Source organism: Rhincodon typus, chromosome 1, assembly GCF_021869965.1.
Source record: "Rhincodon typus isolate 14 chromosome 1, sRhiTyp1.1, whole genome shotgun sequence".
Taxonomy (NCBI): Eukaryota; Metazoa; Chordata; class Chondrichthyes; order Orectolobiformes; family Rhincodontidae; genus Rhincodon; species Rhincodon typus.
In genome coordinates, this window is record NC_063332.1 from 101,469,428 (window position 1) to 101,489,074 (window position 19,647).

Genomic DNA, 19,647 nt, shown 5'->3' on the forward strand with positions numbered 1-19,647 from the left:
TTACACCTGTACCTCCATTGGGCTAGTCCACTCAAGTAGGGTAAGAGAGTATAACTTCTATTTTATTGCGTTAAAGTATGTTCAGTTCTGTATCTAGGGATATTTCATTTTTATTGATAGAGTGGACAATAGCTTAGTGATTAGTGATTTTAATAAGTTTTATCAATCACTGAAAATGATCTTTTCTTTTAGAAAAACTGCATCCAGCTTCATTGTAGTGCATTTGTCCATTTCTCAGTAAATTAAATTTTTATTGTATAACCTTTAAAAATAGACTTCTCAGTGCCTCTTGCAGTAGAGAAAAGAATAATTTGAAATATTTCAAACTCAAATGATCCAAATTCAGCATGAACATTTTCATGTGAATGTGTGCCAGTTTTTATGCAATTTATTGTGCAATTATCTAGCACAATTTATTTTTGAAAATGGGATGTGATAATAACTGACTAGACCCAACACTTATTCCTCATCTCTATCTGCCCTTGAAATATGGTGGTGAGATGCCTTTTTGAAATGCGGCTAGTCCCAGCTAGTGTAGTACACCTAGACTGCTGTTTGGAAGGAAGTATTTTAAGAAGGAAGCAATGATTTTTAATACCATCATTACAGACTGCAAAAACATGAGTCATACTCAATGTAATGTGGTCTTAAAATTCTTCAATCCTTTGCAATACTTTGACTCAATTAAGATTAATTTTTTTTAAAACCAGCACAAGCTGGTGAACATTCTAAACTATTACTATGATGCAAGCTGACTCATTTTAACATTAAAACAGTCAACCAAAATAATTTTAAAAATAAAACTCCTTTGTAGGTAGGAAGCACATTAGTTTACCTTTTAAGATCTCTTAAAGTGCCAAATAATTTTATCTGCAATTGCAGTTACACTCAGTGTTGAAGAACTTGCCTGCTTGTTATACTTTAAATAAAGCTGGTTATTGTTCTGAAGCTTCCAAGATTGATTGATTGCTTTTTTAAATCACAAGTATATTTCTTTGTGGAGATAACAAAGTAAGTTTTTAATCCCTGATTTTTTGTAAGTTATCTTGATTTTAATTGGTAGGCTGCATCTTTTTCTGACATGTATGATAACTTAGAATGAATCACTTTGTGATTCTCTAAAGATATTATCGAAATTGTTAAGGTGCAGAAAGAGACCAATCAGCCCATCATGTCTGCGCCCGTTCTTTACCGAGTGCCAATGTCCCACCTTTTCTCCATATGTTTGCATAGTATTTCTTTGGAACACTCATCCAATGCCATCTTGAATGCCTCAATTGAACCTGCATTCACCACATTTCCATACAGTGCATTCTATACCCTAACTCTTCACTGTGTGAAAGAGCCTTTGCTTGCTTTGTTTACACATCATCTTAAATATGCCGTCTTGTTCTTTTTTCCTTTATAAGCAGGAACAGCTTCTCCCTAAATTAACAGTAATAACTTTGATACTGAATGGTAAATTTGTGAATTTTGTTGAAAAACAATTGCAATTCTTGAGTATTCTTACATTTTAGAAGGTAATATATTGGTGTAGAAAGGGGAGAAATCATTGTTGGATTCAGTGTAGAGTTTGTTAATATGTAAATATGTTTAATTGTATAAGATCTCATCAGGTGAAGTGAGATGTGATTGAGTCTTGAGACATTTTGGTTGCCTAATCAACTACATGAAAAATATTGAATGTTAAAAGGCATTTTTAAGTAACATCATTTCCACTGTATTATGTATCACGATGATGTTTAAAGTCTGATGAAAATGTGAAACTAAAAACTAATTTTCATCATGTTATGAATAGTATAATATTATTATTACATACACTGTGTCCTTTTTGTAATTAAGTTACAGTAACTACTCAGGAATTTTGTATGTATATTAACATTGTGCATGCATGCATGCCATTGTGGACCTCCTTGTAATGAATGAATCAGAAAATTTCATTCTTTTCTCCTCAAATTTAAGGGGATAAAATGTTTATTACTAATTAATGATCCATTAAATAATCTGGAAATTTACTGGTGAAAATTAAGACAGCTTAATGGAAAGGTTGTATGTATATGTTACCTCATTTATTCATCTGTTGATCAGCAATGTCTGCATTATGCGATATAATATTAAACATTGTTTTAACAGTTATGGTCGTAATGCTATGAGAATACTATAGTTAATCTCATTAGAGTACTTCCTTTAAAAGTCTTTGTTAGCTTACTGACAGATCCTGTGTTAATTATTGTTACTGTAATATACTGTATGTTTCAGAATTAGTAAAAGCTGAAACTGATAAAACGGGCATGGTTTATCACTCAAGTCAACTTTTATAGGTCTAATTATTATTCCTTGCACTAGAGCTATTACTAGTATTACTTTTAACGTGTAGTTGTATTGTTTCCATCCTTCCTCAGGGTGTCCTATTGGTATATGACATCACAAACTACCAGAGTTTTGAAAACCTTGAAGACTGGTATGCCGTAGTGAAGAAAGTAAATGAGGAATCTGAGCAACAGCCTGTAGTTGCATTAATTGGAAATAAAAGTAAGTGATTTGTTAACTTGAAGAACTTTTTTTATGTCGTAAATAATATTCAAAATCATTTTAAGACTATTCCACTATGTACTGAGTGGTATTTGATGCCTTTAAATACATAAAGTTCGTAGTCAAGAAAAGGTTAAAAGGCTCATGCATGCCTGTCTACTATCAATTAGTGCCTCCCACTACTGATTTCCTTAGAACTCATTTCTAGCATGTTTCAAAGAAAAAAATTAGGTACCCCACTTTCTGGATCAGTATCATTCCATCTCCCTTTTAACTGCCAACTGATCCTGAATTATTGCTTTCTTTCTGTGCCTATACCTGGTATCTACAGCACAGCGGTGAAATAAAAAACTTTTTTCCTTAATTTTACCCTAGGTTAGATTTTGTATTTATGGCTTATAATCCTGTGTGTTTTCAAGTTAGATAGTTTGCTTTTATATCCTGAATTAGCATTTGATTCATGTCTTCCCTTAGTTCATATGGTTCAGTTGCTAACCATCATAACTTGATCCTTGAAAATTAAAAATCTCCTGATCAGTTTGCTATCACGTTTTCTAATACATCTTTTGTAGTACAGAAAGCAGATTCCAGAACCCGATTTATCCACCGATGCAGCCTGAAATCTGATAATTACTTGTTAATTTTTTGAGAATGATCAAATAATTTTATATATACTCAATAGATACTTCAAAAACCTTTTCTTGTAACTGAATTTGCAAAATAGGATTATTTCTTGTTACACAAATACTTATTATTGTCTGCTCTAAATCCATTAATTTATGTTAATATCCACAATAAAATCTACAGTGGTATGTGTTTGACCTTTACATTTTGGTTTAATTTTTGTTTTTCTCAATGTGAAGCAGTTTGCTACTGAGGGCAATGGCACATTTTAGTCTTTTTAAAGCTCCCTATCTGCATTGTACTTGGATATTCGACAGACTACTTCAGTATTAGTATTTTTCCTATTCAATTTTCTCTCCATCTGTTAAGATTCAGGTCCCTAGATGCCTTGCCTAGTTGCCATGTCTTTCTTATGAATTGAAAGAGACCAGCTTATCAGTGCTGCCATGTAATGGGATTCTTTTCCTTGGACAATCCCTTGGGATTGAGGATGACTTACTTTCAGTCTGGTTTGATTGAACTTAGCAGGCATTTCAGAACCAGAGAACAGCCTACAGCCCTGGCCAGATGTGGGGCAGATGACGTTTGAGAGGTCAGGTAAACTAGTTGTTTGTATGTTTGAGATAACAAGGTGTAGACCTGGATGAACACAGCAGGCCAAGCAGCATCAGAGGAGCAGGAAGGCTGACGTTTCGGGCCTAGACCCTTCTTCAGAAAGGAGGTTTATGCATTCTCTATGATGCATTGGTTTCACTTTTGCCTACTTCGAAGTCCCTGTTAGTGCCTTCCTGATTAAATTCTGTCCATTTTGGTTGATTACAAGTTGGAACTCTCTGAGTCAGTGGGGCTCATCTCGTTTCCAAGTGATGAGGTCAGTGCTTCAGCCCAAGCAGTAGGTTTCTGTAAGTTGGCTTCCCTCAGGTGCAGGACAGACAGACTTTGCACATGCTGTGTTGAGACGCCCATATCATAATGCAACTGAATTTATGAATAGAAAAGGCTTCCATTCCATCAATGCATAAGTGATCTGTGATCATCAATACCAGTTCTTAGAAATTTGTTTACAGTAACTTGTCAGCTGCCATGATATTTTCATCCTTGAAAGCACTCATGTTCCTGTTGTATTTGGGGGACCAGATACTTAATAAGGATGGTTACTAAGGGTCAAGGGCTATGCTGTACAGCCATGGCTGATGACTCTGTTACATAATCCCCTGACTGAGGTGGAGTGTAGATACAGCGCTTCCCATTCTTTTACTAGAGCCACGGTGGAGCATGTGACAGGCCTTATGAAGCTGAGATTTCATTACTTGGATCAATCTTGGGTTCATAGTATAGTCCAGAAAGAATGTACTGCATAATCCCAATATGCTTGGCTCTGCACAGTTGGAACAGGCAAAGGGAGAATACTATGGACATTAACAAGCTGGGAGCTTGATAGCAGTAATCCAAAGAGGGTCATGAGGATACTGAATGGGGGGGAACATCACTTTCTGCATGGTAGAACACAGAAGCTTTGGACACTGTAAGTCAGAGAGGACTTAATTGATACCCAATATCGGTAGAAGAGAATTGGGTACAATGATCACTCATTGACTGTAAAATATTGGTGTTCGACATGCAAGTAGTCTGTTTCTGTTCTGAGAGGCAGATGCAGCTTCTGCTAGTTTGATTTCAGTTCACTTTTAATGTTGCTGAATAAAGGTGAATGTTCTAATCTGTTTGAAGTCTTCCTTGCATGTGATGGTCTCATATTGAACAGTGATGTGATGCCTGGTTACAGTGAGTTTCTGGGAAAGAGTAACAGTGACTTAGAGGGTTCTAAGAAGAAATGTGGCTAAGAACACATAAGGTGTGTGACTTGGTGCTTGAATAGTGATTGGAATAGAAATGTGCAGTTCATTGTGCAAGATTGTGTCAGCAGTGCTGCCTGTGTGTCAAGAGAGGTGTTGTTTTGTGGCTGCTGTGCCACCATGTTGACTGTGAAAGACATCTCTAGACTGCCAATGCTTGAGTGAATGCATGGCCAGGAATTCCAGTATATCCCAGCAGTGGTGAATACTTTTTCTTACAGTGAGTGGGAGAGTCGAGCTAGCATCAGATGAGAGGGTTGCAAAGGAGCATGGTACGTTTTGAATCTTGGTTAAATCTTACCAGAAATTGACCATAAAAGTACAAAGTCTTGTTTAAGACTGATCAATACCTAAAATAACCTAGTTAGCATAGTGGAGGAAATGTGTTCTAGAATTATTTAGCAGAAATTATTGATTATTTTGTTCTTCAAAGTGCCAGACACAATACAGTTAAATTGTCTATTGATCACGGCACCATTGTGATTTTAACAATTATTATATTTTCATTTCAAGCACTGTTAACTATAGTATCTAAATAGTAACAGGCCTGTAAACCCAAAATCTATGTAGTAAAGCTGCTATTCAATGAGAATTTGGTCATATTGTGCAAAGTTGCTTTAATCCAACATTTATTTAACTGTATGGAATTGTTTGAAGCTAAATTTGCAAGAAAATGATATCGAGACTCCAGAAACTCTCTCTTTAAGAAAGCAAAATTCCAGATTTAAATTTGAACAGGAGCATCATTTGCCAAGAAATTGTTGAAGATTTTAATTTTAAATCTGCATTACAATTCATTTTTAACAAATAAAGGCTTAAGCATTTATGTCAACAATTTGTGAAGTGTCAGTTAGCAAGTCTGCATGACCATTTGTTCAGGGATATTTGTTGATATTATCTTGATGTTTAATTATTGTGTACTGTTTTAGAAAATAGTAAAGTGGCATTTTGCTGCAATTAAAGCTCCATAATCTGCAGTTTTGTTTTGGAAATGACTGATGCTGTACATTATTTCTTCAATCAGTTTTAACTCTTGTCGATATTAATTCAAATTTTGTGATACTATGATTACATGGCAAGGTACTAATCCTGAGATTATTGAAGAAGTTTATATCCTTTTATGGGAGAAGCATAACATTCATTATCATTCATTTATATGTACCTGTGCAGCAAATTATTTGAAGGAATTCTGTTTCACTATATGACCAGCCATCTTTTAAAGTCATTCAACCTCCGTTAATGTCATCCAGTCCTATAGAGGAACCCCCAAGGCAAAACGCTTAGCCGAGTTGGAGTTTGTGTCAGATTTCTTTGCGTTTCCCACCATCTGATTCGAAATCAGACTCCTTAAGTGTCAAACGAACTTTCTCAGTAGATTTATTGTAAACAGAAATTAACCCAGGTTGCATGGGAGCTGTGTACATCGTGATTTATGACTCTGAAGTGGGTTTGGGGCTCTAGTTATCTGTAACTTCTATGTAGGGGTATGAATTATCAGGCACTAACGTGCTTCAGATGGATGAATGATTTCTGCTGCTGAGACGTGGAGATGTTAACCAGATCTACTCACAAATAAAGACTAATAACACTTATTTTTAAACAGTGTTCATGACAGATGGACGTGAGGAGGAGAGTGGATAGAGTCTAATTAAGAATGTTGACTGTATGTTCTCTTTAGTTGTGATTGATTAGTACAGGAGTGCTGTCTCTACACCAGGAAATGATGCTGTGATACATTGCTAGGTGAAAGGTTAAATCTCAAAGTACATTCTAATTTGTATGCACTGCTGTTGGTAGTGATGCATTAACCTCAAAATTTACAGTGACACCATTTGCTAGAGCTATTTCTGCAATCTATTTATAAACTTAGTATAGTGGAATACAGTTAATTTCCCCAAGGACAGCAATAGGAGGTAATATTTGTGTATTTTTCTTTTGAATACATGTATCTTAAAATAAAAAGCATGGTTTGATCCAGTAGGTTAATAAATAGCCCTATGGCACTTCATAAATCTTGAAACATTTATTGATCTTTATTCCACTGAAGAAATTAATTTGGATGCCTTTTGCAAACAGTAGCCATGCTTTTCAATACCTTGAATTTTGGACCTTTTGCAGGTTGTTTCTCCTACGTTGGAGTACTTTTACTTTGTCATACAAATTTACTGAGATAAATACTCTAGTGCCAACATTCAATAAGAAGTGTGCATTTTTGTGTGTGTGGAGGAGAATTACTTTTCCATTTTCTCCTTTCAGGTGTTTGTATTTCACGTTCCTTGCCTGTTTTTAGGTTGATTGATCTTTAAAAACAATTCATTTAATCTGCCCATTTGGTCAGTGTTAAAATTGACATCCGTGATTTCTCAAGAAGTATTTCTTCACTACATTATATGTTAAAGGTATATTTTATTCTTTTGTTTGCAGTCAATTGTTTCTGCCATCTCTGAAAAGATGTTGAATCTAGGGGAATTGAATTTAAATTAGTGCCTTAACGAGGGAAAGACAACTAGCGTTTCTGCTTCTGATTGTGGTGTGGTGCCCCTCTTGGCAAATTACTCCAGGATCAGAATTTACTGTAATGGTTGACTGTCTTGCCAGGGTTTACACTAAATAAAAAACAAAAGAACTGCGGATGCTGCAAATCAGGAACAAAAACAAAGTTGCTGGAAAAGCTCAGCAGATCTGGCAGCATCTGTGGAGGAGAAAACAGAGTTAACGTTTCGGATCCGGTGACCCTTCCTCAGAACTGTTCTGAGGAAGGGTCACTGGACCCAAAACGCTAACTCTGTTTTCTCCTCCACAGATGCTGCCAGACCTGCTGAGCTTTTCCAGCAACTTTGTTTTTTTTTCCAGGGTTTTACATTTGTTTAGGGTTCTTTACGACTATCTACTCCTGTAATTGTATGAGTGAGCACTTTTGAGAAAAATAGAGAGGGTAAAGGCAAGAAATTTAAGGGAAAATACTATCCTTGCTTTATTCCACTCTTAATTTGGAAGAAGGTAAACTCTAAAACTCGCTGGTGTAAAGTAATACAGCATTACTTTAGAAAAATTGAATTTTTGATATGGGAGTACAATACAATGTTATAGATGGAGCATTTTCCTATTTCGTTTTAAGCCATTATTGGAATTGGATCCTCATGTACTGTTTCCATTCAGGTATACTCTATTCATTAGAATCATAACAATGCATAAAGAGGCCATTCGGCCCATCGAGTTTGCACCGACCCTCAGAAGAGCATCCCACCCAGGCCCACCCTATCCCCATAACCCACATTTACCATGACTATTCCACCTAGCCTGCACATTCCTGGACAATATGGACAATTTAGCATGGCCAACCCACCTAACTTGCACCACCTTGGCTAAAGGGATGAAATTGGAGCACCTGGCGGAAACCCATGCAGACATGGGAAGAATGTGCAAAATCCACACAGTCACCAAAGGCTGGAAGGAAACCCAAGTCCCTGGCGCTGTGAGGTAGCAGTGCTAACCACTGAGCCACTGTGCCATCCTTTATTGAGCTACCTTGCCACCCTTCATTGCAAGCTTGATCCCAACTTCTGATCATCTGCCATTTTAATTCTCCATCTGACTCTAATCCCTCTCATTTAGTCACTGTCACTATTCCATGAAGCTTAGTCCAAGCTTGACAAACAGCACCTCATCTTTTGCTTTGACACTTTACAGCTTTTGTAACTTAATATTAAATTAAACAATTACAGAGAATACATACTGCCCCCTTTTGTTAGACAGAAATTGTTTGTAATGATTTTGCTTTTCACATTGACAGTTCCTCCAGACCCATCTTTTATTTTTCTATTTTTCCTTCCCAACCCATTTTGACTAATGCCATCATCTCTATTGTTATCACTTAAGTTGTATTACCTTTGACCCTATTTCAGACATTCCCTTTTGTTGTTTCTTCCTTCCCCCATTTCCTCATCTTGGTATTTGATTGCAACATACTGCAACAACGTCTCTAAATTTTACTGGTTCTGAAGAAAGGTCATTGAAATTTTGTTCCTGTTGCAATAGGTACTGCCCGACGTTGTTTATTTTCAGCATTTTCTGTTTTATTTTGGATTTCCAGCAGTATTTGGCTTTTGTATATCATCTGTATTTGAGTAATGCAGCCAGTGGATAATGCTTGCTGGTGTGTACTTTGCTTCAATTGTATTTTATCTTGCCCAGTGCTTATTCCATCTCCTCCTCATCCAGAAGAAGTTGACTCTTTTGATACAGTGCCTTGGATACTAGTTGAATCTCAAAATGTGCGAATCCTGGTGTGGGGGTTTAGCTTGTGGGTAATTTAGGGACAGGCAGATCTGATGTGAATGTATGTGAACTTCCATCAATCAGAATTGGAATCCTTGGATAAATTGCTCTTCTCCCACGTCAGTACTAGGTGGTGAAGTTAATTGTAATGCCGCTGTTGCCGTCCTGGCAGAATTCAACTAACAAATACTGCAAGGGATGAGTATTGGGCCGAGATCTTCTTGATTGCTGTGATTCAGCTACACATTGGATACACTCGCTGAACCATGAATGAAATTCTGTATCAGCTTGTATGCTCTTTGGTTGATATTCAATGTTACCATCATTGAATCCCAAACTATCAGCATCCTTGGGGTTACCATTGACTACAAACTTAACTGGACTCACCACATAAACATAGTGGCTACAAGAGTAGGTCAGAGGCTATGAGTACTGTGGAAAGTACCTCACCTCCTGACTCCCCAAAGCCTATCTACCATCTACAAGGCATAAGTCAGGAGTTTGATGGAATACTCCCCACTTGTCTGGATGGGTGCAGCTCCAACAACACTCAAGAAGCTTGACACCATCCAGGACAAAGCAGCCAATTAGATTGGCACCACAGCCACAAACATTCACTTTTTCCACCACGACACTCAGTAGCAGCAGTGTATACTATCTACAACATGCACCGCAGAAATTCACCAAAGTTTGTTACAGTGCTTTCCAAGCCTATGACGACTTCCAATTAGAAGGAAAAGGGGGGCAGATACATGGGAACAACACCACCTGAAAGTTGCCCTCCACGCCAATCACCATCCTGACTTGCAAATAAATCACCGTTCCTTCACTGTCTTTGGGTCAAAATCCTGAATTCCCTCCCTAATTGCATTGTGGGTCAACCCACAGCATGTGGATTAGAGTCATTCAAGAAAGTAGCCCACCACCCCCTTCTCAAGGGCAACTAGGGATAGGCAATAAATGTTGGCTAGCCAACGATGCCCAGCTCCAACAAATGAATTTAAAAAAAGCTTAGTGGGTTCCCAGTTTAGTGGGAGATGCCTCCCATTTGGCTTCCATGGCCTATGGACGGAGCCCCTTGGGCTACAAAAAATATAAAAATCACCAAGAAAAGGTTTCCTTCTTTAAGTTGGAAATGAAAATTTTTCTCTGAGTATTGGTAGTTTTGGAATACACTATTTCAGAGAGCAGCAGTGTTAGGATTATTGATTATTTTTAAGGCTGAGTTGGATTCTTTACTGTCAAGAAGTCAAAAGTTGTTGAGATAGACAGGAAAGTAGAGGACACAACCAGATTAACTGTGATCTTATCCAGTATTATATCACACTCAAAGGGCCAAGTAACCCTACTCCTCATTTGTTTATTTATATGAAACTGTGTTAGTCTTCCCATTGCACGGTGGGTAAATATTGGAGCCTGTGGCTTCAATCTATTTGGAAGGTGCTGCTCTAAAAACTGGCTGTGACTATGGCAGTGGTTTTGGGGATGTTTTGTTTGAGATGTCAGAAGATCCTAATCCTCTTGCTTCTCTTAATTACCTAATTTGTGACCAGCAAGTGAGAATTGTGCCTTCCTCGCTTCTTTAGCAACTCCTGCCTCTGTCTTTGGAGCTGTTGCTGATCTGTTAGCATCAGATTAACTCGTGTTGATAAAGCTATGGAAGCAAACAGCCCCCAACAGCATTGAAAGATAGAAGATGGGTGGTGGGCTGCCTGACATTCAGCCTGTCCGCATACCTGACGCGGACAGCATCCTGACTGCCCCATAACTGACTGACTATATCCAAGCTCCTGGACTGGTATCAGAAATTTACTGTGCACGGATCCCCTGAATGAAGGCTATCTCCATTGGCTGAGGACTGCTGACAGCCATGACAAGCTTTCTTCCTCTGTATCTGCATTAAATGACAAAGCAAGACAGAAGTAATACCACCTTAGTATCCTTGCCTGAGGAGACAAAAAGCAAAAGGGAAAGACAATTCAATACAAGGCGGAGATGTTGTGAACATCTAGGTAGGCTCAGACTGAGGAATACTATGACAGCGAGATAAGTGTCTGGAGATGTAGACTTGCCTGTCGATGAGCTGGGTGCTTGTCCCTTAGCGCACAGTGTCCATGCTGCAGCACAGATAGTTGCTGGTACAACACTGAAGTTCAGAAGCATCCTGTAAGTGAATCAGAGTGTGCCATGAGCACTCTTAGAGGTTGGCATATTTTGGATGCCAGTGTGTGAGGACACGGGTTGTGTGTGGTCTGTGCCTATGGGGTCTGCCTAGTATCTGACATGAGACCATCTGAAACAAATGTCGAGCTGAGTTCGCCAGGAATCTGATCTGGTTTTTATGTCAAGGTTTCTTGATGTCTGACTTGTTTTGTGAGTTTGTTAAGATGCAAAGCCAAATATTAATGAAGCTTCAAGTGATAATCCCATTTAATTGGCAATTCTGCCATCTCCGGTTACCTTGACTCTGTCTTTTACCCCTGGTCCATGAACTCCCCACCTAAGTCCGGGACACCACCCACGCCCTCCACCTCCTCCAAGACTTCCAATTCCCTGGTCCCCAAAACCTCATCTTCACTTTGTACATTCAGTCCTTGTACACTTGTATCCCCCTCATGCAGATGTCCTAAAAGCCCTCCGCTTCTTCCTGTCCTGCAGGCCCAACCAGTCCCCCTCCACTAATTCCCTCATCTGCTGAACAGAACTTGTCTTACCCTTAACAACTTCTCCTCTAACACCTCCCACTTCTTATAAGCTAAGGGGGTGGCCATGGGCACTTGCATGGGCCCGAGCTATGCCTGTCTTTTTGTAGGATTCATGGGACAGTCCCTTTTCTGCTGTTACACTGGCACTATCCCCGACTTCTTCCTCCGCTACATTGATGACTGATGACTGTTTTGGCACTGCCTTGTGCTCTTGTGAGGAGCTTGAACAGTTCATCAACTTTACTAACACCTTTCACCCCAACCTCAATTTAACCTGGACCATCTCCGATACCTCCCACTCCTTCCTGGACCTCTCCGTCTCCATCTCTGGTAACTGCCTCAACATCGACATCTATTTCAAGCTCACTGACTCCCATAGCTACCTGGACTACACGTCCACTCCTGCAAGAATGTGTTCCCTTACTCCCAATTCCTCTGCCTCTGCCGCATCTGCCCCCAAGATGGAGCATTTCACTCCCGGACATTCCCGATGTCCCCCTATTTCAAGGACTACAACATGCCCCCTCCGATGATCAAAAATGTCCTCAACCCCATCTCTTGCATTTCATGCACTTCTGCCCTCAAACCCCTAACCCCAACAAAAATATAGTCAGAATCCCCCTGGTCCTCACATACCACCCGCCAACCTCCACACCCAGTGTATCGGTCTCCACCACTTCTGTCACCTACAATTCGACCCCACGACCAAAGAGATATTTCCCTCCCCACCCCTATCTGCCTTTTGTAGGGACTGCTCACTCCACGACTCGCTCGTCTGCTCCACACTCCACACTAACCCCACCACACCCGGCACTTATCCCTGCCCCACCGCAGGAAGTGCTACACCTGTCCCTACACCTCCCCTCTCACCTCCATTTAAGGCCCAAAGCAAACCTTTCATATCCGACAGGGGGTCACCTGTACATCCTAAAACTTGGTCTACTGTATCTGTTGCTCCTGATGTGGCCTCCTCTACATTGGTGAGACTAAGCACAGACTCAGGGACCATTTTGTGGAGCATCTGCGCTCTGACAAGTGACAATACTTTCAGATCGCCAACCATTTTAACTCCCCCTCCCACTAACTGGGTGACATGGTCATCCTGGGCCTATTCCAGTGTCACAATGACAGCATTTAAGAGCAACACCTCATCTTCCGCCTTGGGAGCCTAAGGTCCGATGGCCTTAGCGTAGGATTCACCAGTTTTATAATTTCCCAACCCACAGCCTCATCCCACGTCCAAACATCCCTCTAATCCCCACCTCCTTGATCTGACTCAATCTGTCCATCTTTTTCCCCACCGATCCACCCTACCCTTCCCGCCAACCAATCCCCACTACCCCTACTTGCATCCAACCTATCACCACCCCACCTACCTTTCCCCAGCCCCACCCATCCTCCCTCCCGCTTCCTTGACCTGACACAACTGTCCATCTTCTCTCCCACCTATCCGCCCCACCCATCTTACTGACCAATCCCCACCACTCCCTACCTGCATTCACCTATCCCCATCCCACTTACCTTTTCCCAATCCCACCTCTTCTCTATTTATTTCCCAGCATTCTTCCCTCCCCATTTCTGAAGAAGGGTCCCAATCTGAAACGTCAACTTTCCTGCTCCTCTGATGCTGCCTGGCCTGCTGTGTTCCTCCAGCTCCACACTGTTGTCTCTGACTCCAGCATCTGCAGTTCTTGCTATCTCCTTATGGTAAAGAAGATGTAGTGCAGTGAATTGGGTTAAGTTTAAATAGAAATTGGTTGATGGTCTGCCCTGTCTGGCAGCTTTGGGATGTTGCTTGGATGCCAGAATCCTGACTTGCTATAATTTGAAAATAAAAGCAAATTGAGGGGAATAATCATTTGCATCTGCTAAAACTTTTCCGTAGTTAATGTCTGTAGTTTTGAGTTCCCTGCGTCAAAATGTTTTTTTCCACAGAAAATGCAGTCAGGATGTTTTCATTATAAGTATGAGGTAGCAAGTTCTCCTATGGATTTCGGTTTATCTAGAAAATGACCTGGACATACCGACCAGGAAGGCCTTAAGTTGACCTCCGAGCCCATACTGAGCCGGCATGACTCTAGTATCTCTAGCTTAGACAGGGAAAATAAGTTAACCAATGTTACCATTCTTAATATGTATCCACCACAAAATAATCTTCTAAAACTCATCATCAATGTTTACAAGAGTAGAATTTGTAGGAATGTTAAAAAGATCATTCAACTTCTTTATCATGTCACTGAAGTTATGTTTAGGTGTCTGATCTAAACATTATTTCAGTGTGAATAATTTGACTTATGTTATCTGAAGTACCTAATTTGGTGTGTAAATTCCATCTTCACACACCTTCATTTGACTTGTAAATCAGGATGTATCCACATGATCTTTGCAATTTTACTAATTGCTGTAAAGACATGTCTGACTTTATTGCTATCAACATGGCCTTTATAATATGTAGTAAAATTTTAAGAGGTAAGAGCGTGGTGTTTGCCTGGTAATTCTATTTTTAGTTATCAACTATATTTTAATCATTAAAATCATATGAGAAGGCATCTTAAGATGTGAAGAAAGTTAAACAATTGATCTCTGCAGATTACATTTCTCATTAATTAATTTATCTATCAGCTGTTAGGATTCCTTAATATCTAGATTGACTGATTCTTTCTAGTTTGTTGCAATATCTTAAAGTATATGACATTAATCATAGATAAACAATTTCATTCTATTCTGTAGTTAGCCTTCCTTCCTTGGCATTTCTCCATGGATGAAGATTTTATGAAGGTTGTACGCATCAGTTACAGGCCCACTGGTGACCAGTCAGGCCATGACCAGCAGCTTGTAGTGCTTGTGAAGGGTGTAGTCATTGCTGGGAGCAATTGGATCTATCTTTTTTTCCCCTTTCATGATAGCTGTTTGCTCAGTCTCAAACGTTTCTAAAACACTTCTGATGTAGCATCACGAGGCAGCACTATTCATGATTTGTGCTTTGTGCTAGAGAAGGTTGATTGTGGCACATAGAGGGACTCCTTCAGGATGACTTTGAAATGTTGCTTTGGGCTTCTCTGTTATAGCAACCAACTCAAGTACAACACATTCTTGGGCAATTTCACTTTAGGCTGTCAACCAACATTATTTTAAACAACTTTCATAGTGAACAGAATCTCATCCATACTTGGAACTTGTACCTTGGTTTAAATGCTGCATCTTGTTAATCTTAAGCCAGTTTCCACTGTTGTTATTTCAGTTTGGTTTAGGTTGTTTTCCAATCCTAAGATTCCATTTGCCTTTCTTATGAGGTGAGGGTCTGTGTGGCTGACTTCCTTCTGTATCTAAATTGACAACACTCTATAAAATTGAATACGTTTGTAAGTCTATTGTATTTTACATTGTTCAATTAAAACCTTTAGACAATATTGATCGAAATGTTTAGCAGGATTTGCTAGGGACTAAAATGTGTATAAATAACTTGCTAATTTTTGAAGATTCTTAATATTTTAAGCATAATTTAGTGCAAATTTATTTTTATATCCATGATTGCACTTATTACTGTTGACTTGCTTTTTGCAATATTAAAACATAGTTGATCACTTCAACTTAGGTCTTAGGAGCAAGAGTAGATCCACAAACCTGACTGCCCCGGCTGACCCATTGTCTCTGCTTGCTCCTGCCCCACTGAGCTCATCGCCACTTACCTTGACTCTGTTTTTTGTCTGCCGGTCCAGGAACTCCCCACCTACATCCGGGACACCACCCATGCCCTCCAACTACTCCAAGACTTCCGATTCCCTGGCCCCCAAAACCTCAACATTACTCTGGACATCCAGTCCTTGCACATTTTGTATCCCCCACGCAGATGGCCTAAAAGCCCTCCGCTTCTTCCAGTCCCGCAGGCCCAACCAGCCCCCTCCACAGACAGCCTCATCCGCTTAGCAGAACTCATCTTTACCCTTAATGACTTCTCCTTTACCCTTAGTGACTTCTTCTTTAACTCCTCCCACTTCTTACAGACTAAGGGGGTGGCCATGGGCCTGAGCTATGCCTGCGTCTTCGTCCCATCTCCACCTCATTGACCTGACACAACCTGTCCATCTTCTCTCCTACCTATCTGCTTCACCCATCCCACTGACCAATCCCCACCACTCCTTACTGCACTCACCTATCAGCATCCCACCTGCCTTCCCCAGCCCCGCCTCTCCTCTCTCTCTTTATTTCTGAGCTCCCTTCCCCCTTCCCATTTCTGAAGAAGGGTCCCGACCCAAAATGTCAACTTTTCTGCTCCTCTGATGCTACTTGGCCTGCTGTGTTCCTCCAGCTCAATACTGTGTTGTCTCTGACTCCAGCACCTACAGTTCTTGCTATCTCCAAGAGTGGATCATTTGCCTTTTATGCCTGCTTCACCATTCAATTAGATCATAGCTGATCTCAATGTGGTCTCAACTCTATTTTCCTTTTTGTGTCTCATACCCATGACAATTAAAAATTAATCTGACTCTCCCATGAGTAAGTTCAATGACTCAGCCTCCACAGCTTTCTGGGGAAGAGAATTCTACATACCTGCAACCCTCTGAAAGGAGAAATTTTCCTTGTCTCCATTTTAAAAAGATATTTTCTTAAAAAATGTCTCCTAGTTCTAGTCTTCACCATAAGAGGAAACAACTTCCTGATATCCAACATTAGAATCTTGTCTTTCATTTAGATTTTTCTCAGCTCCAGCGGGTATAAGCCTAAACTATTCAACGTTTCTTCATAGGACAAGTATTTCATCCCAGGACTGAGTGGAGTAAACCATCTTCGAACTGCTTCTAACAAAATTATTTCCCTTTTCAAATAAGGAGCCAAAAATGTACGCAGTACTCCAGATGTGGGCTCATCAAGGTTCTGTACAGCCGCTGTAAATGCTGTCTGAAATATTCTATTCCCTTTGTGATAAATGCCAATATTTCATTTACCTTCTGATTATTCTCTGCAATAGCTTGCAAATAATAGGCTTAAAGTAGTATTAAGCATACTAAACACTAATGTTAAATATTGAGCTGAGTACTTTGAAATTTTGAACATCAAAACTTTTGTAATATTTATAGTTTTTTTTTTCTGTGGAAAGTTATGGAAATTGCATTGGTTTATATAAATAGATTCATCTTAATTTTATTTTAATCGTTCATAGAATGTGTATGACTGGAGAGACCAGAATTACTGTTGATTCCTAACTGCCCTTGCAAAGGTGGCGATGAGTCATTGGAACAAAACATTTATAAAAGTTATGTTGCTATCTAACATTTTAAAGATATATAAAAATTTATAAGAAAATATGTTAAAATTTCTTTAAATGATTTTAAAACACAACCTTCTTACAGCTGTTTTGAAAGTTGAAATGACTTATATCAGTGTCCTCAATGACAAATGACCTGGATTATTAAAATTATTGGCAAAGTGACTCTGTAACTTCTTTCCACCCCAAAACACCAACTCTAGAATACTGTAGTGAAAATACTGTAGTGAAAATTGAAAATGGTTCGTTGTTTGTGGGCATTCATCCCAAATTTTACCAAATTCTTATCGTTTCTTTTCTTTTAGTCTTGATGTCAGTGAATCAAATAGCTAAGCTATTCAAAACAGAATAGTTTATGATAACTTGTAGATTTATGTGCATGCAGTAGTCGCACAATTACTGGGCTTTTTCTGATACATTTATGGTGAACACTGACAGTTTTGTCATTAGAACTGCAAAATCCAGGTCAAGCATATCTGGTTTTCCAAAGGACAAATTTTAGGCAATAAGAAGAGTTTCTTTGAAATTTAATATATACTGGCAGAGCAAAAATAATATGTATCAAATGAATAACAGAGCTGGTCAATAAATTACACTGTATTGTAGGGATCCTGGTCAGTGAGAGCACTTCTATGAATATTTTCTTTAATTTCCATATTCTACCCTGAATCTGTAAATGTAAATGATAAGTGACTGACCACACACAGCACTACTCTTAAACTTCAGGTAGGCTCAAAATATGTTATGAAACTAACCATTTTACGATTTTTCTATTTTTAAATAAATTATTTCAAGATTGAAATAGTACTGTAGCATTATAGTACTTGAAGAAAAACATTAATACTAGTACAATAATTGCCAAAAAAAATTACCATTCACTCTAGAAACCCTCTGGGGTCCCCAGAGGCTTAATTTCTGCAATTCGCAAATTTAAGAGATTAAGAGAAAGATTTGCCTCATTGATTAGGATGCTCTTTGTGGTCACTGTCCTGCACAAAAAGGTTAAGTATTAATGGAAAATGTTCACATTTTCATTACACAAAGTAAACATGTTTCTTGTAAATTTTCTTTTGAATTCAGATTTACAGTGAAATTCAATGTATTCATTCATTTAGCCATCCAAAAAGCAAATATTGTTACACATACTGTATATAAGAAGTCTTTTTGTAACTACTTGTGTGGTATGTCACAGATCATTAACTATGAGTAACCACCTGATCTGTGGCAGTCTGGTTGTACCATTACAGTTAAATGTACTTTTATTCGAATAGCAAAGCATGCTGATTTGTGGTAAAGGCTCTGTTAACTACTGTGGAATCTCTTTAGATTGTGGTATAAGATGAATGCTCAAGATATAAAATGCTGCAATAATTTAAACGAGGTTAATGAAGCAGCCAGGAAAGTTCAGAGATAGTAAGAACTGCAGATGCTGGAGTCAGAGATAACGCAGTGTGGAGCTGGAGGAACACAGCTGGCCGGGCAGCATTAGAGGAGCAGGAAAATTGACATTTTGGGTTGGAACCCTTCTTCAGAAAAAAAAGGGTCCCAACCCGAAATGTCAACTTTCCTGCTCCTCTGAAGCTGCCTGGCCTGCTGTGTTCCTCCAGCTCCACACTGTCTTAGCCAAGAAAGTTGCTCTTTTCAAACATGGGGGCACATTGTTTTCACTGGAAATTAAAAATAAAAACCTTTGGACAATTTATCGATTTTGTATATGTAATTTGTCAATAGATATATCGTTATAACATGTCACCTTATGAACTAATCAGACAATGCATAGTTTTGAAGCAAAAAATTAAGCGCAAGTTTTTGGTTTTACATTTGTAAGCATTGTGAACTTGAATTTAGGTTTCTATTTGAAGGAAACTAAACTAAAGCTACTACTTTTAAATATTCTTTTTGCTTTTATGTTGTCATCCTGTTGGAATACCAATGTGGAATGATTATGAGTAGGAATTGAATGGATGGTTTAATCAAGCAATACCAAAAATAACACACTGTGCCTGCAGTGATTTTGCCATGACTAGTCCTGAACAGTACGCAACATGACATAGAACATAGAACATAGAATAGTATAGCACAGTACAGGCCTTTTGGCCCACGATGTTGTGCTGAACTTTTACCCTAATCCTAAGGTCTATCTAACCTCCACCCCTACCTTATACTATCATCCATATGCCTATCTAATAGCTGCTTAAATGCCCCTAATGAGGCCGACTCCACTACCCGCTCTGGCAATGCATTCCACGCCCTGACCACTCTCGGAGTAAAGAACCTACCTCTGACGTCTCCCCTATATTTATCCCCACTCACTTTAAAACTATGCCCCCTTGTAATAGCTACCTCCACCCTAGGAAAAAGTCTCTGGCTATTTACTCTATCTATACCT

The 19,647-nt window shown here is 39.1% G+C and overlaps 1 protein-coding gene across 3 annotated transcripts in view; it reads left to right on the plus strand.

Annotated features, from left to right (window-relative positions):
• Positions 1 to 19,647, plus strand: part of rab28 (RAB28, member RAS oncogene family) — a 191,232-nt gene that overhangs the window by 23,216 nt on the left and 148,369 nt on the right. For all 3 annotated transcript variants that reach the window (XM_048604540.1, XM_048604533.1, XM_048604528.1), the window contains exon 4: positions 2,403 to 2,532. In XM_048604540.1, coding sequence (XP_048460497.1) covers positions 2,403 to 2,532 — 130 coding nt within the window. The remainder of the gene's footprint in view (positions 1 to 2,402; positions 2,533 to 19,647) is intronic.